The sequence below is a fragment of the Citrus clementina genome, unplaced genomic scaffold, assembly GCF_000493195.1.
Source record: "Citrus clementina cultivar Clemenules unplaced genomic scaffold, Citrus_clementina_v1.0 scaffold_8, whole genome shotgun sequence".
NCBI lineage: Eukaryota > Viridiplantae > Streptophyta > Magnoliopsida > Sapindales > Rutaceae > Citrus > Citrus x clementina.
This window is the reverse complement of record NW_006262022.1, coordinates 1,181,681-1,206,675: the sequence shown is the minus strand read 5'-3', so window position 1 is coordinate 1,206,675 and position 24,995 is coordinate 1,181,681. Positions and strand designations below refer to the sequence as shown.

Sequence of the window (24,995 nt, the reverse complement as noted above, 5' to 3'; positions counted from 1 at the left end):
TTCGTAATTAATGAATCACAATCACAAGCACGCATTAGATTTGAAGTTTGGAATTTTTAGGCCATTGAAGTGAAGCTTAAGCAACCCAATTGCTTAAAGTTATCATTTTTCAAACCATTACTAGCCAACACTTTATACTTAAAATATCTAATAAACATTTGCCGATATAGAAAACACTTCTTTTCATTGTTGACATTTCACCTGCAATTTCATTGCAAGACAAAATTCAACAACTTGGTTGAAATCAACAAGAAGAACTACAAATCATAAAAAAGCATGCAAAAAACGAAAACTTTGTCTCTCATGATTTTTATATGTTTTCGCATTTGCCGAGCCTTAATCACCTGAAATTTCTCGGCCATTGTTGACGTATTACTGTGTGTGAGGAAGATGAATCATTTTTGTAGGGAGACATAAAGTGCCGTTAGTTGATTAAAGGCCTTCTGAGACTTAAAGTGTTATTGCTGTTAATCTAGTGGGAGCTATGAAATAAAATCAGCTAACCCCGGTAATATAGCAAGGCATAAGCTTGAAATATTGTCTTTCAGACTAGGAAAAAATATCTAACTCACTCCTCCTAAATGTTGATCCAGCATAAGACCCTTTTGATACTCATTTCTTTTTGAGTTTGGCTCTTATAAACTTAAATGTTACATCACTTGTTTTTGTTATAATTAACCCAAAAAAAAAAAACTTATATGGGACGTATCTAATAAATACAAGTTATATTTTAAATAATTTAATTATATTTTTTTTCAATGGTTAGATGAATCGTAATATTACCCTTAAATAATTAGTTAAAAAGACACTCATAAAAAAATATTCAACTGGAGAGGATATGTACACCAAGATTACCAAAGACTTTCTAAGTGATTAAGGTATATAATCCAACTCCACCGGAGTTGGAATTTATCTACAGTTGGATTTATAGTAAAAGAAAAAGAAAAAGGAAAGAACATTAATAGATAAATTATCACATCACTATGACTTGTGAATTTAGAAACATAATGGCCAAAGGGGGTCATCTTTCTGGAAACTCGTTGGCAACAACCCTTCCTTCATCTCCATTCAAGCGCGTGTATAACACCGTTTATACATTAAGAATTTACAGGTCATAACTGATGCAACGATCCCCCAAGAGAGAACATACTATATATATCACTTACGTTTGGGTGGCACCAAGCGCTACTTCTTGTAAATTGTGATAATAAAAACTCCTCTTAATATTTTGGAACCAACCATTTTCTCTTTTGCTATATATAACGCACGCAAAGAAAGTTTTTATGAATGAATGAATGAATGGCGGTTATTCTTTTACATGAAACTTGCAGAAAATCTCGTTTGACCCTTTCAATTTTACGAGAACTAATTCTTTCTCTTTTCTATTCTCTTTCTATTGTCTCTGAATTCAAAGGCGGCGGCGCCACCGCACCACCACCTTCATGGTAGCACACAAACACATTTTCAGTCACCCCAAATGGCCCGTTAACTGAAACATCGCCCAAAGAGAAAAAAAAAGTTGCCTTCTAGCACAAGGTACCGAAAAGGGCGGAAAAAAATCACCCTTTTGAAAGTGCGTTTGATTTTGATCCAACGATTGTTATTAGCTTTTAGGTCCGCGTTAGACCATGGCGGACCGGGACCAGGCGATTTTGAAAGATTTGGCGAGGAACATACAATTAGCGGACACCATCACCAAGATAGCAAACGAGGCACAATCGTTTAAACAAGATTGTCAAGAGCTGCAGGCGAAGACAGAGAAGCTGGCAGTGCTGTTGCGGCAAGTTGCACGTGTTAGCAGCGTGAGCTACCAACGTCCAACGCGCAGGATCGTTGATGATACAGAGCAGGTTCTTGATAAGGCCATGCAACTGGTTGTCAAATGCCGCGCAAATGGCATTCTCAAGAGAGTTTTCACCATCATCCCAGCTGCGGCATTTCGGAAAACATTAATGCAGCTTGAGAATTCTCTCGGGGACGTCTCGTGGCTTATTCGTGTGTCTGCTTCTTCGGAGGAGAATGATGATGAGTATCTGGGTCTTCCTCCAATTGCAGCCAATGAGCCTATCTTGTGTCTCATCTGGGAACAAATTGCAATTCTTCACACGGGTTCAATGGAAGAGAAATGCGATGCTGCTGCATCATTGGTCTCCTTGGCTCGCGATAACGATCGTTACGGAAAGCTGATTATAGAAGAAGGTGGCGTCCCTCCGCTGCTGAAACTAGCTTATGAAGGGGAATTAGAAGGTCAGGAGAATGCTGCGAGGGCTATAGGATTGTTAGGACGCGACGCCGAAAGTGTCGAACAGATTGTGAATGCCGGTGTTTGCTCTACGTTTGCCAAAAACCTCAAGGACGGTCATATGAAAGTTCAATCCGTGGTGGCTTGGGCTGTCTCTGAATTGGCTTCAAATCATCCGAAATGCCAAGACCATTTCGCACAGAACAATATCGTTCGCTTTCTTGTTAGTCATCTTGCTTTTGAAACCGTTCAAGAACATAGTAAGTATGCCATTGCAAGCAAGCAAAACATTTCTTCGCTTCATTCAGCTTTAGTAGCCAGTAATTCTCAGAATCCCAAAGATCATAGGACAGCACCACCACAACAACAAGGCAATGGAAACATTAGTAAAGTTTCTTGTCCGATGCCTAACCAAGCTAATAGTTCTATCTCGAATGTGGTCACTAACACCATAGCAATCAAAACCAGAGCTCCTACCAATGCCCAACAAGCGCAGCCAGACAGTCATATGTACGCGATGCAACCGAACCATCACAACCAACACCAAGACCAGCAAGTATTAGGCGGTACAAGTACTAAAGGGAGGGAATCAGAGGACCCCACGGTCAAAGCACAGATGAAGGCAATGGCTGCAAGGGCCTTGTGGAAGCTCTCTAAGGGAAATTTGTCGATATGTCGAAACTTAACGGAGTCAAGAGCGCTTCTATGCTTTGCGGTCCTGTTGGAGAAGGGCCCTGAAGATGTTAAGCACTTTTCAGCTATGGCGTTGATGGAAATCACAGCTGTAGCTGAGAAAAACTCTGACTTGAGACGCTCCGCGTTCAAGCCCACCTCAACGGCTGCCAAAGCTGTGCTTGAACAGTTGCTCCACATTGTAGAAAAGGCTGATTCGGACCTTCTTATTCCAAGCATCAGGGCAATAGGGAACTTGGCACGGACTTTTCGAGCAACGGAAACAAGAATCATTGGGCCATTGGTGAATCTGCTCGATGAAAGGGAACCTGAGGTTATAATGGAAGCAACCGTGGCTCTTAACAAATTTGCAACCACTGAGAATTACCTCTCTGAAACTCACTCAAAAGCGATTATTAATGCAGGAGGTGTCAAGCACTTAATTCAGCTTGTCTATTTTGGTGAACAAATGATTCAAATTCCTGCATTGACGTTGCTATGTTACATTGCAATAAAACAGCCTGAAAGTAAGACACTTGCACAAGAGGAGGTGCTAATAGTACTTGAGTGGTCATTCAAGCAAGCTCATTTGGTTGCTGAACCTTCAATCGAAGCTCTATTACCTGAAGCGAAATCTACTCTGGCAACCTACCAGTCCAGGGATCGACCATTTCATTAACTTTAATTAGCACCTATAACATTATCAATAGAAAGAAAAAAAAAAAAAAAAGGTACAAACAAGTTTTGTTTTGTTTTGTTTTGTTCGTTCGCGTAAAAGTGTATATAAATTAGCATTGCTGTGATCATATTGTTGTTGCAGTTGTTTAGCAAAGAACCTAATTTGCCAGTTGCTTGTAGTAGCACATTTTCCTCTTGCCCTTATCCTCTCATTTTACACATATATTTGGTCACCTAATTAAAACCCTCTTTGCATTTGGAGCTTTTGCAGCGAGATCGCTGTGATTTTGAACCAGTCCACAAGGCATATCGGCTCAATTTGATAGCCATTTACGTTTAGTTTTGGGCATGAAAATGCTCCGATCTGTGCGCATGCTGGGTACATGCTTTTATTCATGGCTAATACACACACTTGATGTTTTATATGTGTGTATATATATAACAAAGATCCAGCGAGAACCAATCAAATGACCATAGTTCTCTAGATCTGAAACCAAAGCTTTAGATCAACAAAGAGAAATAGTAGACAATAACTTGAAGTTTATTGATGAAGGTAACAAATCTATGCTAAGTTTTCCAAGCGTTTCAATAAATCATGATGATAAATTGAAAATTATACATTCATATCTTATGCACATAAAATTTAAATAAAGGACTGTTGTATCTATGCTAAGGTGTTTCACTCGTTTAGAGGTACCATCAGTTCTCTGTAATACAATCTCTGTTTCATACTTTTTTCCCTTTAAATTCAACGAGCTTCCTCATTTGAATAAGTTGCTTCATTGATTACATTCTGACAAAGTAATTGAAGCTCTACATTTCTATCTAACTGGAGCTCTCAGCCTATTAATTTAACAAATTCAGAAATTTGAATTAACACTTGAGTTAGACTTGGTTAAGGGGAATTTATCCTCTACCTAATAATGTAACTTACATCAACCACTGAGTTATATTAGATAAATACATAGTTCTTTTAAGTAAATTACACTTAACTTGTTTGGTGTAATTCTGTGGTTAATATAACTGATATCATTATATAATAAATCAAATTAACAGTTTCACCTAATAATAATGATATATATATTTTTTTTCAAAAGTTATTATATGTTTACAAAGTCAAAATGTAAACTTGTATATAAAATTAAATGGCACGTGACATGTCATTCATTCATTTGTACTGTAAAATTATATTATTAATAATAACTTAAAAAGTCAACTATTAACAAACACGTTGCATCTATAGTTGACGCGTCATTTAAGATACAAACTTTATACTTAACTTTGTAAATATATCATTGCACTTGACCTAAAAGACATTTGCACTTTCAGAAAGAAAAGTGATTTGTTTTTTTTTTTTTTTTTAATTTGGGAAGAAAAAGAGATTTGTATTAAAAAGGGTAAAACAGGCAAGAGAAAAGTACGTTTTGTAGGAGGGCGAATATGGACTGCCCAAAAACCAACGGAGAGTCTCAGGCCCAAATACTATAGCCTTTCTGTTTTATGGCTTGGACCTGCTCCGGGATTCTGTTTCAGATTAATTTAAGCCTTGCTTTTTAATTTGAACCCATACCTTCAATCAAAGTACGAAGCAGGAATAATTTACTATGAAAGAAACTGATTAGATTGTTTAAGTAAGATATTAAAAATCTATTAAGGAAATAAAATTTAAAAAAAATAATGTTTGGAAGCCAATCGCCAGTTGAGTGGTAGCTCATTTTTGTGTGGGAATGTTTTCGTCCTCTCGTATTCAAAGTTAAAGAATATAAGCAGTCCATCTGGGTTCAAATATTGACACTGCACGATAATAAAAAGGCAATGACAATATTAATCATTGCCGACGAGATGAAGAACGTGTGCACGGCAAGCAACAACCTGAAGCAATCAAGCTGTCCATTGCTGCAGCCGTGGTACTATTATACTACTCCCTGACTCCCCCAAAGAAGGAGCCATTGATGTTTGACCAGACCTGATGGATCGCTCTCCTGGAAAAGCTTTGGGAAAAGCTGTAATTTGACGTTCCATTGCCAGATTCAATTTCTGCCCCCTTGAATTGTCACATCCAACAGACACACCGCAACCCCGTGGAAACCATTACTTAAATCCATAAAAATCAATTGTCTCCTTGATTAATCAAGTAAAAACTTTCAGATCCAACGGCTTTAAAATTATTAATACTGTTGGAGATAAAAATTTTATTAGAGGGGCTTAAAAGATAATTGGGTAATCTCAACTTATCTACAAAATTCTTTATTATAACGGTGCCTTTACTTGTCCGATTGGAAAATCGGAATGATTGATGTCGTTTATTTCGTAAATATGGAACAGAAATCTGAATCGAAATGATAAGACCCACCACTATTTGGGAATGGAGAATGGGAGATTAATTCCCATGGGAGATGGGAATGAGTCTCACATTTCTAAGATTGATCATTTTGTCCTCCTTAAAATTAAAAATACTCACTTTGTCTTATTTTATAATTAATTAATTAATATATTATTATCAATAAAATAAATATATTATTAAAAACTATAGTTCTTGAATAAATAATCACAATAATTAATAATAATATTATTAATTAATTAATATACTATAATAATATTATTATAATTAATTCATATATTATTATTAATTAAATAATATATTTATTACTAATAATTAATATATTATTATTGTAATTAATTAATTAATATACTATTATAATTAATTCATATATTATAATTAATTAATAAAATTAGTATTATTAAATAAATAAATGATATAATTATTACTATTAATTATATATTAATTTATTATTAACAATAATTATAAATTTTGAATAAATAATCACAATAATTAATATATTGTTTTAATTAAGTAATTAATATTAATATTATTAGTTAATATATTTTTATAATAATTTTTATTATAGTTATTATAATTAATTAAATTTTTTTACAATTAATTAATATATTACTTAATAATTATTATGACAATAATCCATTAAGTACTTTTTAGTAATTTGTTACAATCTAATTCATTCCGATTCCGATTCTAAGACAAAGTAAACACATTAATGACAATCCAGCTCATTTCGATTTCGATTCCTATAGTTCAAGTAAACAATTTATTTTGATTCCCATTCCTTATTCTCATTTCAGCTCATTCTCATTCCTGCCCATTCCGATTCCAGCTCATTCCGATTCCAGTTTAGGAAACGAAGCATAAATGAAGTTGACAAATTACATTCATTTTTTTTAAATATATAAAGATAAATGTTTCAGAGTAAATCAAAATTGGTTTTAAAGTAATTTAACTTGAACCATTATTACTACGGTGAATCAAATCAAATTGACTCTCAGACTTTTTAAAAGATTATTTTTTTATTTTGGTTTTATTTTTTAAAAAAATTACACTGAATTAAGAATCAATTGGTTTAAAATTGAACTATTTCTAAATTTCAATTTGTTCGGCTTGGTGATGAAAACTTTTACCCATCTCTAAGAAAATTGTTATATTTAAAGTATAAACAGAGATTTTAATTCATCACATGGCTCGTATCGGAAAAAAAAAAAGAAAAAAATAATCACATGGCTAATGGCTTTCTCTTAATTTTTAGAGAGGTCTTTTAACGTGAGGTCTTTTATTTTATTTTTTAGTTTTTTAAATAAAATGACACAAATGCCTATAATTAGTGGTCATGTAGTTTTTTTTTCCTAAAAAAAGAAAAATTTAAAAGATAATTAATTAAGAAGCACTGTGCCGTCCCATCCCGCACATGCTTAATGGTTTCTTTGACCGTCAGTGTTGACCATTATTGACCAGTCTCCCAAACTTTTCAGTTTTCAATTTCTTTTCTGATTTTATTTTATTTTGTGGAAATCACTTTTACCCAAAAATAAAAAATCAGTGTTTAAAAGCACTTTGGAAACAAACAGCACCTTGCAGAAGGGACAGTCTTTTCAACGGATATTTTAGTGGGCCCCACGGGCGTCCTCTTTCAAGTTTCAACACCCATCCACCTCGGAAGGAAAGGATAAAATCGCCAATTCATCTCCATTCTCATAAAGTAGGTTTGGTAAAACCCCGGGGCTGGATCCGGGTATTACAATGACCGGATCTTGGCCGGGTTTTAATTTGGGTATTCAAATTTTATATTTTTTAATATTATATGTGTATATATTTTTTATTTTTTGGTAATTTTATAAATTTTAAATTTATTTCAATAAAATTTGATATGAAAATATAAACTTTAAGTATATGTATAATAAATGAGTCAAATAAATATAAATATTTAAAATATTATATATCATATAATTTTTTTAATCAAATTTAAGTTCTGAATTTATCAAGTGATGCCCAAGACCAACCTGACTTCATACCCATTACCTGACCCACAATGCCTGAGTACGATCCGGGTCCGGATCAAGCGGATATTTTTACCACCTCTACCAGAAAGCCCCCTGGGGAAACTAATGGTGTGTTTGGTTTTGGAAGGATTTATGGACAACGCTCCACCATAAGCATCTCATCCATAAATGCTTTTAGAATTGTTTTATTTTGTTTAGAAATTTAATCCTAAAATAAGTAACGTCCCGTATCCCAAAATTTATCTATAATTGATGAACATTGCATTCATTGCAAGCGTGAATGAGTTATGTATAGTTGTAGAACGAGGGGTATAATAAATTATAAATTAATTTAAAATCTGTGAATTTATTTAATAGATATCACATCATATATCAATTTACTTAAAATGATTTTTTTTAAATATTTAATTTTTTTTTTGAAAACACAACACTATTATGATAGTCATAAAGAGCTTCGCGAAAACATCCTTTCATACCTATTGTTATTATCTCCATCTTTATAATTAAATGAGAGGATATATGATAACGAATTTACTAATTAGATCTCATTGATTATTAGCATGAATTTATAAATGAAATAAAAAAGATATCTAATGTGGAATTCATTTATAAAATATACTAAAACAAGCCAACTCTAACAACTAAATATAATTCTAAAATCATTTATTTCAACTTTAATAAAAGAATCCAACACAACTTTTATATGTTGTTTTAAATTTACTAAAGTGAAAAACACATCAAAAGCACCTCAATACTAATATCTTACCTGAAAAATGCTTGCTAACAAATATTATTGAAAAAAAAAATTTTACTTTTTGTTTATGTTCTCGCAAAAGTACTTTTCGCTCGTTTTAGTCAAAAATCATAAACCACTGCAAAAACGTCTTTTCGTTATCACGCCAAACACGCCTTGTAGTCCCCACTCATGGATCCAACGGCCCATTTCACCTCCATCAAAACACCCATCCGTCAGATCACACAGTAAAAACACTATCCCGTCTCTTAGATATTATCCTGGAAAAAAAAAAATTATCCTGGAAGCAAAGTAATAATCAATAAATTGAAATAACACTCAGGCCCTTAAAGTTTGTCCTAATAGATAATCACCTCCATTAGTTTTAAAAATAAACAATAAGTCAACATTTTTGTTTTAAACACAGCTATACACTATTAAATAGTAATAGTTACTGAATTTCGTTTATAAAAAAAAAATCATAATATATTTATCTTCATGAAGATTATAGAACATTAATATCCTTATAGATGAAATTTACTAATAAAAGAGAGTTTTGATACCAATTTTTGAAATAATGGAGGTCTAACTATTCATTAAAATAAATTTCAGAGATTAGAACATTTGTTATCTTGTAAAAAGTAATGATATCTCCACCCCACATTTTTTGCAAATCCATCCCATTTTTAAAATATAATTATTAAAGTGTCACATTATTTTTAAAATTTTCAGATCAAGAAAAACTTTGGAGAATTAATTAATTAAATATATCTTAATTCACTTTTTTGTGACTTAGATTTTTTTAGTATATTTGATTACAAAGATTGCTTTGACATAAGTTTAAATTGATTATTTTACTCTTATAAAGTAAAATTATCAAGAATTTACGTTAACTTTAATATTTTTCTAATTTGTACCAAACTTATTATTTCTAATACTACTTTATTAGTATGAATATTATTTTTTAATTAAATTAACATAGTGTCTTTATGGCACAATTCTCATATAAATTATTAGACTGTCAAATTTATGTTATTTACACGTAAGGACAGTGAAATAATAATTAGATTTCATTTAGAAATACTAGATTATAAGTCACAAAATTAAATACCGAAATTATTAGATAGTCATTTTAATTAAATACCAAAATTAATACTCATGTTTTTTTAGGGTAATTTTATCTTTTTATATCATAATAATAAATATTAAAATAAAAATTTGTATTAAAATTTATGATCAAATATGATAAAAGAACTTAAGAAAAGAAATTATAGAAGGATTTAATTGATTAATTGTATAAAATTTTTATTAATTTGTATTTTTTAAAATATTGTGAACTCATTGTAATTGTTTTTTAAACTGTGGTGGATTTACAAAAATAGTGGGGTGGAAATATTCCTATCCCCTTGTAAATTAAAATGTTATCACTTTTTTTTTACCACTTTATATCATATACTTTTACTACTTTATCCCCATAGATTTTTATAGTATTTATTAGAGCATCTCTAAAAGGCTCTTCAAATAAGATTTTATTACTTATTTGAAGAGTCACATTAATATTTAAGACTTTAAAAGATACTTTAATTAATATTTTTCAAATAAAAAATAATTATCTCTCTTCAATTTTGTAGAGTTACTTTATTTCTCTTCAATTTATATCTTGTTATTTTTTGTTGGAGAGAGAGAAGTATTTTAATTATCATTTATTTTTTCTTTGAAAAAAATTTATTTGATTAAAATAATATTAACTTATTTCTATTTGAAGAGTCTTTTGAAAAATAACATATTTTTTCACTCTCTTTTTTACCACATAGGTAAGTAAAATAAATATTTAAATAGTAAAATTAATAGAATTTTTTGAAAATACACTTACTTTCTCAGTATAAAAAATTTTAAAAAAAATGCCCGCTATGAAAAAAAGAAAGAAAGCTATTTTGGTTAAAAATTTTCGTAGAGGATATTGAGATATTGCGAAAGTTATGGAAGATAAGGGGAAAAAATCAAAAAATAAAGGTGTATGAGTTTTTTTCCAATTGTCAATTACATAATTATCCTCAGCGACAAACACACACTGTTCCCTAGCTTCAATGAATATATATAACTACTACCCTGCAGTCCCACCTCTTCAATAATTCTCTCAAAGCCTCTTTTCTCTCATTCTTGGTTCTCTAGGGTTAGGGTTTTTCTTTTCGTTATCAGACATGAGTTCCGAACGAGTTACAGGCAAGGTCAAGTGGTTCAGCGACCAAAAGGGGTTCGGCTTCATCACCCCAGATGACGGTGGCGAGGACGTGTTCGTCCACCAGTCGTCGATCCGCGTCGAGGGCTTCCGCAGCCTCGGCGAAGGCGAAGAGGTTGAGTTCGTGATCGAATCTGACGGCTCCCGCACAAAGGCGGCTGACGTCACCGGTCCCAACGGAAACCCAGTTCAGGGTGGCCCCCGTGGAGGCGGTGGCGGAGGCGGAGGCGGAGGCGGAAGAGGTGGCGGTGGTCGAGGAGGAGGTGGTTCCAGGGGAGGGAGAGGTGGCGGTGGTTATGGCGGCGGTGGGTACGGTGGAGGAGGTGGATATGGCGGCGGCGGCGGATATGGAGGAGGTGGGTACGGCGGCGGCGGCGGTGGGTGTTACAACTGTGGGCAAAGTGGGCATATTGCTAGGGAGTGTAGCCAGGGCAGCGGCGGCGGCGGGAGGTATGGAGGCGGAGGCGGAGGCGGCACCGGCGGCGGGGGAAATTGTTATAGCTGTGGTGAATCAGGTCACTTCGCTAGGGACTGTCCTAATCCAAGCAATTGACTTGGTCTTTTAAGTTAAAAAAAAAAAAAACTTTTTTTAGTGTCATTATTTAGGTGTTTGCTTTTGTTTTTTTTTTCTTTTGGCTCTTTTTGCTTTGTTGATGGTGACTCGCGCGATGAAGGATTATGTTTCTTTGACTTACGAGTCGCACAATCTTATGGTGGTTGGGTTTGAATGAAGTGTTTCTGTTTTTCTTGTTTACAAAAATCGAAAATCAAAATCAGTGTTGTTATATGGTGGGTTTTTGCTAGGATGGCAGTGGAGAGAATTATGCAACATGAAAGAAAATGTTGATATTTGGGTGCTTTATTTTGTTAACTCTCTCTGTTTATACATTAATATAATGTCAATACATGCTGATTTCGGTTAAGTTTAGCTTTTGACTTATTACTGGTTGTATGTTAACGCAATGGTTTGAGATTTTTTTTATTTGGCATGAATGAATGGAGAAGGGGGAAGGAAGCCTTGAAAGTCTTGAATAAGACTTGAAAATTGGTCCATGAAAAGAAGACTATTTTTTTCCTATTTGCTTTTCCTTGGGCTTCTTTTTCAAGTTGCTTTCAATTTGTGGGGACGGATTTTACAGCTGGGATCATGGGAATTGATTCACTTTCTCTTTATTGGAAAGGTTAAAACAGATAGGCGCACAGAGAACATGAATAATTGGAGTTAGAGTTACCCAATAATGGTAGTTTCATAGTTTTTCATCTCTCTTATGGTTGTATTGGTGGTCCAGCCCTAGCTAATTACTGTATTTTGAGCTTTTACCTTTGTTCGTGGTTAATTTGCATTTGCTAAATTCTTGTGATTGAAAATGATAAAGACAGAGATTGGCGGTGTATTGTGGAGAGCGTTGTGGTAATGGAGTGTATAAAGTATGCGTATAAAATATTGACAGAATATTCTTTGAAAGTGCCCATTCCTCAATTTCTATTTGTTTTTGGTGGTGGTGATGGTGGTTGTATTCCTTTTTCTTGTTAGAAGTATGCTGTTCTTTATCCTTTTTAAGGTCAATTAATTCTAGCGTTTGAAAGTGGGTATGAAAACCAATAGAAATATTCGGTCTCACTTGCCATAGATGGGAGTTGATTTTGATTTCGAAGTGCACCACCCCCTCTAATGCTTTGCTTCGTGACAAAAATGAAAATGCGTTTTTTTTCCTTTTTCGGCTATGAGAATCTGCAACCTCAACTAATGGTTCAAAGCCTCAAACTCTAACTAATGGTTCAAAGCCTCAAACTCTACTTGCACAAGATTTAAGGCCAAGAAACTTCTTTATGGTGTAGAATTGGAATCCACAATGGGAATATGAAAATGAAACATCTGAATTCGGGAATTGAAGTTCGGAATTTTGAAATTTGGGATGTGAATAATTGACAATGTTTATTTGCTAAAATATAAGTGAGAATGAAAATGAAATATATGGGACTCGCATGTTTTTTAGATTAAGAATAAAGATTTCGAGTCTGGCCTTGGATATGGCAATGCTCACACCCGATTCGAGTATGTTTTTTGGACACTCGAGTTGGGCTTAAAAAGGCTGAGGATTGGTTTTTTTTTGTGGAGTTTTTGTGTCTTGATTTTATATTTTACAGTATTATATTTATATGTGTATTTTTAATTTATTTTATAATTTATAATTTTATTTTAATAAAATTATATATGAAAAAATGAACTTTGAACATTTAAAATATATGTAATGAATAGGTTAAATAAATATGATTATTTCAAATAATTTATATCTTATAATTTTTTTTTTATAAAATTCAAGTTCTAGATTGGACCTCGAGTTTGGCAAGTATTTTTTGACATCCTTAATAACGAATGGTAACTTGATTTTCATGTGAGATTGGAAAACAAATTTTCATTTCTTGAACTCCTCATTTTACCTCAATCAGAGTTCATAATGTCACCTAATTCTCAATTAAAATATTATTATATTATATTATATTATTCCTTAGCCCCAAAAACAAGTCTCACATTCTATATTATAGTTATCACTTATATAACTTTGAACACTTTAGTACTCTCACATACATATATTAATTATAAAAAAAAATTGAGTTTTATTTTGTACACTCTTTAAAATCTTAAAAAGATCCTTATTTAAATTACTTAACTTTATTTATTTAAAACACAAATAAAATTATGTAGCTACTAATTTTAAGATGTTTAATGTATACTTACAAAAATATAATAAAGTCAAGTTGCAAAGAAATTATTTGCATAATTTTAATTATTAATTTTTTGTTTATTTATGTTTGATATTGAACTTTACATCCAAAATAACTTACGATGATAACATGATAATATTTTCATAAATACTAACTGGGAAAAAAAAGATAAAGAAGGAGGAGAAGAAGAAGAAGAAGAGAAGAGGAAGATGAAGACGAAAGGCCAAAGCAGACGGAGAAGATGAAGAAGATGAAGAAGGGCGAAAGCAAAAAGAAAAAGAAAAAGTTTTTTAGGCTTTAAAGTATGAAAATTGTAAATTGAAAATGAGTATATTATATGGGTAATCAAATTAATTATATAATATGGATTTATAATAAATTGTCCTTAATAGTAAATCATATGATGGGTGTTTTTGTAATGTATATTTTTATTAGAATTAGAGTATTTAGAGTAATTTTTAGAGTGCAAATAACTTCACCCTATATTATATTATTTTTACTATTCTTATTATTCTTATTTTTGTTGTTGTTGATGATGATGATGATATTGTTGTTATTTTGAATAATAATAATCACAGTTGTTATAACAAGGGTAAATTTCAGCCTGCCCCCATCGCGAAGTAACAATTTTCAAATTGTCTCCTTTACTAATGAAAATATCAAATTACTCCTCAAAAATCATTATCTGCTTGTTATTTTTAACGGCTAAAAGAGTAAAATAGTATTTCTACATTCCTCTAACAGTCAAAAAACGGGAAAAAAAAAAAGTCAAATCTTTATATGGGTTAATTTTTATGGGCCCAAATCTTTCTAAGTTTTTCAAAACACACATAAAATATTTATGATATGCATCCCTAATATTTTTATTTTGCACCTATATGTCTAATTTTGTTCAAACTGATTAAATTTTAATTTTTTGTGTTTAAAAAATAAATAAAGAAATTAATTAAAGTTATAAATGGAAAAAGAATAATATTTTACATTTTATATTTATTATTATAATCATTATTATTCTTTTTTCCTTTTGCAAAGGTATTTAAAAAGATATATGGATAAAAAAATCAAAGAACAAAAGAAAAAAGCAACCACAAACTTAATCTAAAGTTTCAAAACCATTCTCACCAAAATCATTGTCATTGCACACAATCCAGAACTTTTCAAATCCTTTGCTTATTCATCAAATTGAAAATAATAAACAATAATAAAATAAATTCATTCTATTATTAATAATATGGTTAGTTCAAGATTAAAGAATATTTATAATCTAAAATTAAATAATCCCAAATATCATTATTATTGTAAAATTCGTGGAGTTTAGAAGTGTGCCTCTTTATTATTATCATTATTATTCTTTTTTCATTTTGTAAAGGTACTTAAAGAAAATATAGATATAAAAAAAAAATCAAAGAACAAAAGAAAAATACTACTGGAGTTCCACCAAACAAATGAAAGGAGTAAGGATGAGAAAAATGAAAGGAAAAAAATGTTACTGGAGTCATGTACGTGAAAGAAAAAAAAATGAAGAAAAAGACGAAGAAGAAATAAGGATGAGAAAAAAAAAAGAAACGAAAAGAGGAAGGAGTAAGGATGAGAAAAATGAAAGGAAAGAAAAAAAGTTACGAGAGTCATGTACATAAAAAAAAAGAAAAAATGAAGAAAAAGATGAAGAAGGAGTAAGGATGAGGAAAAAATAAATGAAAAGAAAAGACAAATGAGTAAAGATGAGAAAAAAAAAAGATAAAGAGAAATAAAAGAAAAAGACGAAGATGACATTATTGTAATTTACATATGATGGCATGTCTTGTAATTTATTTAAGGGAAATTATCACCGGTATACCCTAAAATGTCATCAGTATCAAACATACTACAACACTTTTCACTTGTATCACTCGTACACCCTAAATTGACAAAAGATTTCTGGCGTCCACCTTTCCGTTTACTACCGTTGAGACATGCTGACGTCATAGGGGTAATATAGTATTTTAATAAAGAAGTGGCTGCAAAGAAAGACGGCGTCGTTTTAATACCCCGAAAACACTGCCGTTTCACTGTAACAAAAAAGAAAAAACAAAAAGACAAAACGACGTCGTTTTTTATTTTGGTTAAAATAAAAAGTTACAAAGAAACGACATCGTTTCACTGTAACTCAAAGACAAACAGACAGAAGTGGTCCATCCTCCCCATTCTTTATTCACACTGAGAGAAGTTTGCATGCATATGAACAACCGGTGCAAGACTGTATGCATGCCTGCCATTTTTTTACTAAAAACCCTCAATATTTGACCATCAAACAAGTTTAAGTGATAGCTGTGGAGATTGATTTGGAACTTGACAGAAGAGTAAGCTGATTTCGATCGAATCCAGCGAGCGAAGCATCGAGTTGTTAGGTATGTTCATATATATATATATATATATATATATATATATATATATTTCATGCAATATATCTCTTATCTCTTATTTAGTCAATAGATGTAAGAAATAATTTGAAATTATCCGAATTTATGGGAATTTAATTTTTGTTACAAACCCTAGAATGTTAAAAACGAAGAAATAAGCAGTGGTTATTTTTTGGGTTATTTATATTCTTATGTGATCAATGTTTTAGGTTTATAGAAGTGCATTTATATGGTAAATGATATCGGTTCTGGTTTTTGCATATTGAGGGTCTGTTGGCTGTTACATGTATTTCGTTAAAACTAATTGGGGCTTTTTTCAACTTGCATATTAAGGGTCTGGTTTTTTGCATATTGTATGATATTTATTTCCTACGCTGTGTGTGTAAAGCTTAAAGGATCCATATTTAAGCACATTCTGTTATTTTTGGGATTACAGTAGACATGTCAACAATGAAGCTAGTGATTTCTTTCAAAGGAGAAAAACATCATGTCGGTATGATTAACCCTGAAGATTGGACTGTTGATAGAATAAAGGCTGAGGCATTGAAGATAACTACTGTACATGGGTTAGATACAGTTGGTAAAATCTTATTGACTGTTATGAACCCAGATAGTAAAGTCAAGGTTGTTTTAGATTCTGAATATGGGTTGAAATGTTTATTTGGGTTTCATAATTTGATGGGTGTTACTACATTTGAAGTTGAAGTTGTGCCTGTTTTATGCCCTCAAAATCTAGATGCTCCGTTAATACAATCATTGCTGTTTAACTTAGGAGTACACCTGTCTTCAGAAGTTATAGATATCTTGAATGATGGAGGTACACCAGAAGTTACGCATACAGATCAAGAAGGGGTGAGTAACAGAGATGAATTCGATGATATGCAAAGGGGTTATGGACACGAAGCTACTGCAACTATTCATGAGGGTGAAATTGATGAAGACAAACTATTATCAGATTGGTCAGATAAAAGAAGTGACAATGATGGTGAGGAACCTGTTGTGCAACCAATACCTACCATGCTTGTTGATGATATTGTGTCTGTTGATGACATTGATGATAGTGAGGGCAGTGAGGACAGCCAATGCGAGAGTGATAGCAACGGAGGTGGAGATGGTTTACTAGATGATGACACTAGGGCAGTCGAAATGGTTGTGAACTCTTCTGATGATGACATCAATCTTGGCAGTGTGAAGTTTACAAAATATTTAGAGAAACATGAGTATAAATTAGATGCTGATGGGATACATAGGTTGAGATTAGGTGATGTGTTTAGGGATGTGAATCACTTTAGACAAGTGTTACATGAGGTTATGATTAGGAAAGGGTTTAACATTAGCATAAAATATAGTGAACCGCGGAGATATTTTGCAACTTGTAAGGAGGCTAGCTGTCCATGGTTTGTTAAAGGTGCAAGACTGAATGATAGGAATGGTTTTTGGCTGCGGGAATATCAGAAGAAGCATGAGTGCAAGCTTACCAAGAAATCTGTGAAAGTTACTTCAACATGGGTTGCTGAAATGATAAAGGGACATGTTGCTATTGATGCAAATGTCAAGATATCTCTTCTCAAGAATTATATGCAAGAAAAATTCAGGTTGAAGATTGAGAAGCTCACAATGTATAGGGCTAGAGAAAAAGCAAGGATTCTAGTATATGGTGACCATTCCAAGGGCTATGAGAAGCTGTTTCAGTATGCTGCAGCTATTCATCGGGCTGAGCCCGGAGCCATTTGCAAAGTGTTATGTGATGCAGTCACTATTCCAGAGAAATGTCTATTTCAAAGATTTTTTGTTGCATTTCCAGCACAAAGAAATGCTTTTCTGAATGGCTGCAGACCGTTCATTGGAATCGATGGGTGTCACCTAAAGGGAAAATATGGTGGAGTTTTGTTGGCTGCTGTTGCTTCAGATGCTAATAAAGGGATAGTTCCATTGGCATTGTGTGTATGCGAGATTGAGAACACAGAAACATGGACTTGGTTTCTTGATCATTTGCATAGCTACTTAGATAATGGAAGACAGGTAACATTTATTAGTGATAGGCAAAAGGGGCTGTTGAATGCAATTCCGAACACATGGCCTACTGCCTATCATAGGGCATGTTGTAGGCATGTGTATGCTAATTTTGCGAAAGAACATGCTGGTGCCAACTTGCGGACTCTTTTTTGGAAGGCAGCAAAAAGTAGTAACAAGCATGATTATGAGGAGGCAATGGCACATATCAAAGTGGAAAAGTTAGCAGCATATAATTGGTTGGAAAGAGAGCTGCAGGGATACACTTGGTCTATGCATACATACGACAGAAACTGCAAGGTAGAAAAGACTGATAACAATGCCTCCGAGTGCTTCAACAGTTGGATTTTGCCTTATAGAGATAGGCCTGCTTTGTCAATGCTTGAGGAAATTAGATGCAGACTGATGAGAAGATTTACAAAGAGAAGAAATGAGGGAAATACTTGGCAAAAAACTATTGCTCCTCGGATTTACAAAGAGTTGGATCAAACTTTCAAGAAAGGAGAAAAAATGATTGTGCAACCCTCGGGAGACTTGAATTTTCAAGTCATGGATAAATCTTATTATCCAGCTAGGAGGTTTATAGTGAAATTGGAGGACAAGACGTGCGATTGTGGGTTTTGGGAAATTGCCGGCTTACCTTGCTGTCATGCTATGGCTGCCATAGGCTATGCAAGGCATGAAATTGAGGAGTATATTCCATTTTGCTTTACCAAGCAAGCCTACATTAATACATATTCAGTTATGTTTAGTCCAATTCCCGATGAGCGGACATGGGAGCATGGTGATAGGCCCTTAATTGATGCCCCAATTGTGCGGAAAAAGATTGGAAGGCCAAAGAAATGTAGGAAGAGAGCAGCCACTGAACCTCAAAAACGCAGCAGGAGATTCTTTGTCAATTGCTCGGTTTGTGGTGGCTCGAACCACAATGTAAGATCTTGTCCATTGAGACCATCGGTTGCAAGGCCAAGCAAAGCTACAAACACTAATTCTCAGGTATCTATTTAGTCCATTAGTTTTATTCATTTATGTTTATTGTTTATATTGTCATCTAACACAGAAGTTACGTTTTTTCAGCTGTCAATTGGAAATTCTTCAGGCCAGTCAGCAGATCCTTTAAGCCAGCCATCAAAGCCAACAAGAACGAGAAATACAGCGAGGAGAGACCATGTACCAAGTGATCGAAGTAAAAGCTCCAGTGCTGGATCGATGAAAAGAAAAAGCGCAAACGCTGTTGGAGTTGCTGGAACAAGCAAAAAAAGAGGTTGAATTTCGTTTCTTTTTTATCATATTTCATAATTGAATATAAGGAGCTTAATTTATTTTCTTTTCTGTAATATAGGAAAGACTTCACATGTCAACCTATCCCAAGTCAGCCAATCACAGAATCCATCACAAGCATCCACTGTCACATGTGCTTTGTAATGAGTTTGATGCTCATTTTGCAATGTTTTGTTGGAAACAATCTATCAACTTCAATTTCCTTAACTGTTATGCTAGTTATGTGATATCAACTGAACTTAATTATGCTCTTGCATGAGCTAAGCTATCGAATTGGTTTTTGGAATATGTATTTGAAGGAGATATGTTGCTATCTGCATATTTTGGATATGTTATGATTAGATTAATATTTTAGTTGATAATTATGACTGTTGAATATTTATTGAATACAAACTTTGTGTGTTACATTACTTTCTCATAAGGACAATTACAAAGACACACACTAGCACAATTAGGATCCATTTAAGCTTTCCTTCGATGCTTTTTAGCCTTTTCTTTATCTTAACCAAATCATCATTCAGCTTCAAGTTTTGCCCTGGCATTGCGCCATCAATATTAGGATATATGAGAGATTCCACAGTGAACCATTCCCAAAATCCACAATGCCTCGCTCCATAATGCTTCCACCTGCATGACCAAAACATTGCATTAGGGTTTTGCAATGTGGTTGACACTAGAGCCACTGCTTGCATGCCACACTTGCAGTATTTTGGTTGGCATTTTACTTTATAATATCTGGTATGTCCACTATCAGCAGAACTTGATGCTTCACTGGAGGCCATTTTCATATGAATTGCTTGGCATGTGATTGCTTGGCATGTGATGGATCAATGATTTGTTAATGTGCTTCTGGTTTTTAGTTGGAAAAGAGTAGCAAATTGGTTAAATTTAAAGAGATTATCAGGTGTGTGGTGGCTGATTTTTTGTTGCAAATTGGTTGAATGTTGGCTGATTTCTTGTTGCAAATTGGTTGAATGTTGCAAACTATTTTTGTTGTTGTGTTTTAGGTCATTATATAGCCAAAAATGTAACCGTTATTGGCTCCCAACGGTTACATTTTCAATTGCTTCACTTTCAGGGCAAATTTGTCTTTTTAAGTTAAAAGGGTAAAATAGTCATTTTGCTCAAATTCCGTTAAGAACTTAACGGTAGTAAACGGAAAGGTGGACGCCAGAAATCTTTTGTCAATTTAGGGTGTACGAGTGATACAAGTGAAAAGTGTTGTAGTATGTTTGATACCGGTGACATTTTAGGGTATACCAGTGATAATTTCCCTTTATTTAATTACAATGTCTAATTTAGAAAAACTATCAATTTATTTAGGTTCATTAAGTCATTTCAACACTTTATTTTTTAATGACTAATCATACATCAATTTTTTTTTTTTTTCCAATGAGTAGTCACACATCAACCTTTTTTTTTTTTATCCTTACAATGCCGTTACAAGAATATTCTGTTAAGGTAAGGGTGTTTTCGTACTTTTATGAGTCAACGGCGGTCAATGACTTAAAAAAATAAGTTTTAGGGGGTAGCTTGATGTTTTTAATAGTAGGAGGGGCGATTTGAAGATTGTCACTTCACGAAGGGGGTAGGCCAAAAGTAACCCTTATAACAAATAATGACAATAATCAAATAAAGTTATTTTGGCAACTTACAATTTCAAGACAAAATAAATACGTTAATGGTAATACAATTCATTTTGATTCCTACAGTTAATGTAAACAATTTATTTTAATTCTCGTTCTCTGTTTTGATCTTAATTTATTCTAATTGGATCCAACTAAGTTACAACCAGCTGTAACTTACTCTTCTCACAAAAATCAAGTGAACCCCACCACTATGTTAATGTTCATACGAGAGGAGTAAGTTACAGCTACCAGTATCTTAACACTTGCCATTGTAATTGCCACTACCAATTAATAATTGTCATGCTTGTAATTTTTGTGCTTTGGCTTAATTTTGAAACTTGGTAAACATTTATTTGACAACTATTGTTTACTAACCGTTCATGCACTTATAACTTTGAGTGCTCATTAATGTTTATTAATCATGCATTACTGACTCTTTACATTTATTTTATTTATAATAGCCATTCATTAAAGCCACATTACTTTCTTACTAATAATCAGATATATGTTCATAAATACCCTTCATTGGAACAAATTTCTCAATCATGGTCAAGGAAAAAGGCCAGACTCGAGAGTTTCACGGGCTGGGCTTATTTTGATTTTAAAATATTAAAATAGTGATTATGAGAGCACCGGGTTGCACTCTGATTACACCACCTTGGTTTCTGAATAGGGTTAATAAATCTTTCACTTCACGAAAGAAGATGAATTTTGGAACAGGAGAGATGGGTGTATTTAGACAATTTGGGAATGTTACTGATAACCAAGGAGTGAATACTAGTATAATTTATTTACTTATGAAATTGTATTTTTGTTGACTTATGTATACTTGCGTAAATATAATATACAATAAAATAAATGTATACATGACAAAATTCTACTGTAGATTCCTTTTAGGTTTTACTCACCAGAACAATAGGGTAAATGAAAGATTAGAGTGCATATTTTCCAAGCAATTTAGCTTAGCCTGGCCTTGTTTACTCATATTTGGGTGTGTTTTAATGCTCTTTCTAATGTCAAATATGATATGGTTTTCCTGATGATCCAATGGTAGTTACATCAGTGAACACGGGGAATTTGCAAGCAATTTCAACCAAGATACAATCAAAATATTTGAATAAACATCTTGTTTTCTAATTATTACGTTACAAATTTGATTAATAATAAGAGTATCACTAAAAAGTTCTTCAAATTAGAAGTAATTTTTTTTTAAAAAAAAGAACCATATCACTATTAAACAATCTAAAAGATACTTCAATTAGAATTCTTTAAACAAGTTATACTTCTCACTCTTTAAGCATCACCGAAAATCTCTTCAAATAAGATTTTGCATTTTATTTAAAGAGCCAGATTAGCATTAAACACTCCGAAAAACACTTCAAGTAAGATTTTTTAAATAAGATATACTTCTCAATTTTTAATATTGCCAAGTGAGTTTATGGCTCTTGTATTAATAATTTTAAAGAGAGAGAGAGAGAACAACTATAATTAGTATTTAGTTTTCTTTTCAATAAAAAATAATAACTATTTAGCAATAGCTTTTTTACCATATTAAGTATTATTAAACTCATACACATCTCATGGCAAATATTTTTTCTTCAAATTGTTTTATGTTTTCAAGTAACTTTGTATGCTTAATTTATTAACTACTAGTTGTTTTTTCAATTAACATGTATCAAAATAAAAATGGACAAACATAATGGGAAAAACGTGTTAAGAACACATTAAGAGAATTATTAAAAGATGATGATGATGATGATGACAACATTTAGAATAAATAGAAAATTACTTAGCAACCAAGATTTTGACAAAAGTAGTTGAAGAGATAAAATGGAGGGTAATTAAATTTGGTGATGAGAAGATTTGATTAAAATAATATTAATTTGTCTAATTTGAAGAGCCCTTTAGATGAGAGTTTATTTTTTCACTCTCCTATTTGTCGTATAGGCAAGCAAATAGATAAATAAACAAACTATAATTCTAGCCATAAACAAACTATAATTCTAGCCATTGATTTAGTGCTCAGCAAAAACTTAATTCAGTACTGAATCCCCATTCTAAAATTTGAAGATCCTTTTGGTGATATTCTTGTTGAGTGGAATTCTCTCTCTTCAAACAATATTATTTTTTTATTGGAGAGAGAAAATAGCTATAAAGACTATAATTACTATTTTTTCCTTAAATAAAATAACAACTATTTAATGGTATTTTTTTTTACTCTACTAAATATCATTAAACTAATAAACACCTCACTACGTTTTTTTGTTCAAAATGTTGCATATTTTTCAAGTAATTTTCAAACTAACATTAAAATTTTAATTTATTAATTACTGGTTGTTTTCCAATTAGTATGTATTAAATTAAAAATGGACAAACATATCAGAAAAACATATTAGGAATTATTAAAAGAGAAATATATTTAAAACATAATAATAATATTTTAAATCAACAAAAAATTTCTTAGAAAAAAAAAGATTTCATTGAAATAGTTGGAGCAATTAAATGGAGAGTAATTAAATTTGGTATGGAAAAAAAATTGATTAAAATAATATTAATTTATTCTTATTTGAAGAGTTTTTTTTGTAGAAAAACTTATTTTTCTATTCTTTTATCTATCATAAGGTAAGCATATAGATATTTTAAGGGTAAAATTTGAAAAGTCTTTTAGTGAGCACTCTTCAAATGAGATTTCACTTCTCATTTAAATAGCACATTAGCAATAAAAATGCTAAAAGACTCTTCAAACGAGATTAATTGTCCTTCTATCTATTCAATATTTAAAAGGTGACTTCTTCCTCTTCAAATAATATATGTTTTTATATTATCATTATTGAAGAGAGAGAGGGTAGTTGAATTTGGTGAGAGAAAAAATTGATTAAAATAATATAAACTTGTTCTTATTGAAAAGTCTTTTAAGAGTGAACTTATTTTTTTTTCTTTTTCATTTGTCATACAGTTAAGTAAATAAGTATTTAAAGAGTAATATTAAATGAGTCTTTTGTGATGTTCTAATAGAGTTAAAGGTGTTAGAATCTGTCTTGATATATCTCATCAAGTGCAGAACTCATAATAAATGTCTACGGGGCCAAATTATATTTTTATCCAATATATAAAGTTATAGACTAAGTATGCGAAGACCAATGTAGACTTGTCACACTAATTTTTTCATAGTTTGTGTATATACCCAAAAAAAAATTTCAAATCTTGTAGGTGTTGTGGCACCTCCGCTCTTAATGTTCCTCCGTTCATGTAGGCCATGATTACTGCGACTAAACGATCTATTCTAAGAGAGGAAGGATCTACTTTTGAAGAGAGAGAAATATGTACTTCCACAATACACAACGAGAGATTTGAATGAAGAAATTAGATGACAATTATCATGAAGCAAAATAGTGTGCATCAATTTGAATCAAAGAGGCTTTTAAACTCCCATTATTGTTTAATACCATTGCTTTATGCCTTTATGACATGTAACTTGGATAAGAAGAGTGATAGCATATGAAATGTAAATAATCTCTCTTTAATCTTTATGTAGAAAAAAAAAAGTGCGTTAATTTTGTTGGTGTCACATTAAGGCTTGTTACAATGTGATAGAAACAATCTTGCCCAATAATTTGCTCACACAAATTTATACATACTATGCATTTTATTTGGTCGTTGTTGGACAGACAAAGTTGTATCTTTGACGCATACACAATAACTAAGAAGAAACAAAATCCTAGTACTTTCTTCGGCCACAGAACTATGTAGAGACCTTGTTGGAAAAATTTAAAATGACTATGAAAATATTTTTTTTTAAATGTGACCTTCAAATTATACTTATTTTTATTGTCACCCAGTTTAGTTGTCATTCAATACAAAATTATCCTTTTATCGGTACATCTTTAACAATTTTAATCATAAAAATAACTTTCTTTTTTATAGTTTGAAACCCCCCCCCCCCTTCCTGTAGTTATATATAAAACAAAAAAAAGGCCCCCTTGATTAGAGAATTCTGGTTCTGCCGTTGGCTTCTACAACAAATCAAAAGGGCATG

The 24,995-nt window shown here is 32.2% G+C and overlaps 2 protein-coding genes across 2 annotated transcripts; both read left to right on the top strand.

Moving 5' to 3' along the window:
- Positions 1 to 1,303: 1,303 nt before the first annotated feature.
- On the top strand, positions 1,304 to 3,599 carry LOC18033684. Its single transcript, XM_006422576.2, has one exon. The coding sequence runs from the start codon at positions 1,629 to 1,631 to the stop codon at positions 3,591 to 3,593; it is 1,965 nt and encodes a 654-aa protein (XP_006422639.1). The 5' UTR covers positions 1,304 to 1,628; the 3' UTR covers positions 3,594 to 3,599.
- Positions 3,600 to 10,773: 7,174 nt separating this feature from the next.
- LOC112096163 (glycine-rich protein 2) lies at positions 10,774 to 11,839 on the top strand. Its single transcript, XM_024179124.1, has one exon. The coding sequence runs from the start codon at positions 10,874 to 10,876 to the stop codon at positions 11,462 to 11,464; it is 591 nt and encodes a 196-aa protein (XP_024034892.1). The 5' UTR covers positions 10,774 to 10,873; the 3' UTR covers positions 11,465 to 11,839.
- The last annotated feature ends 13,156 nt before the right edge of the window (positions 11,840 to 24,995 follow it).

What these genes read in the sequence shown, in the direction of transcription:
- LOC112096163 (XM_024179124.1), top strand. Translation starts at nt 10,874, where the DNA reads ATGAGTTCCGAACGAGTTACAGGCAAGGTCAAGTGGTTCAGCGACCAA.
- LOC18033684 (XM_006422576.2), top strand. Translation starts at nt 1,629, where the DNA reads ATGGCGGACCGGGACCAGGCGATTTTGAAAGATTTGGCGAGGAACATA.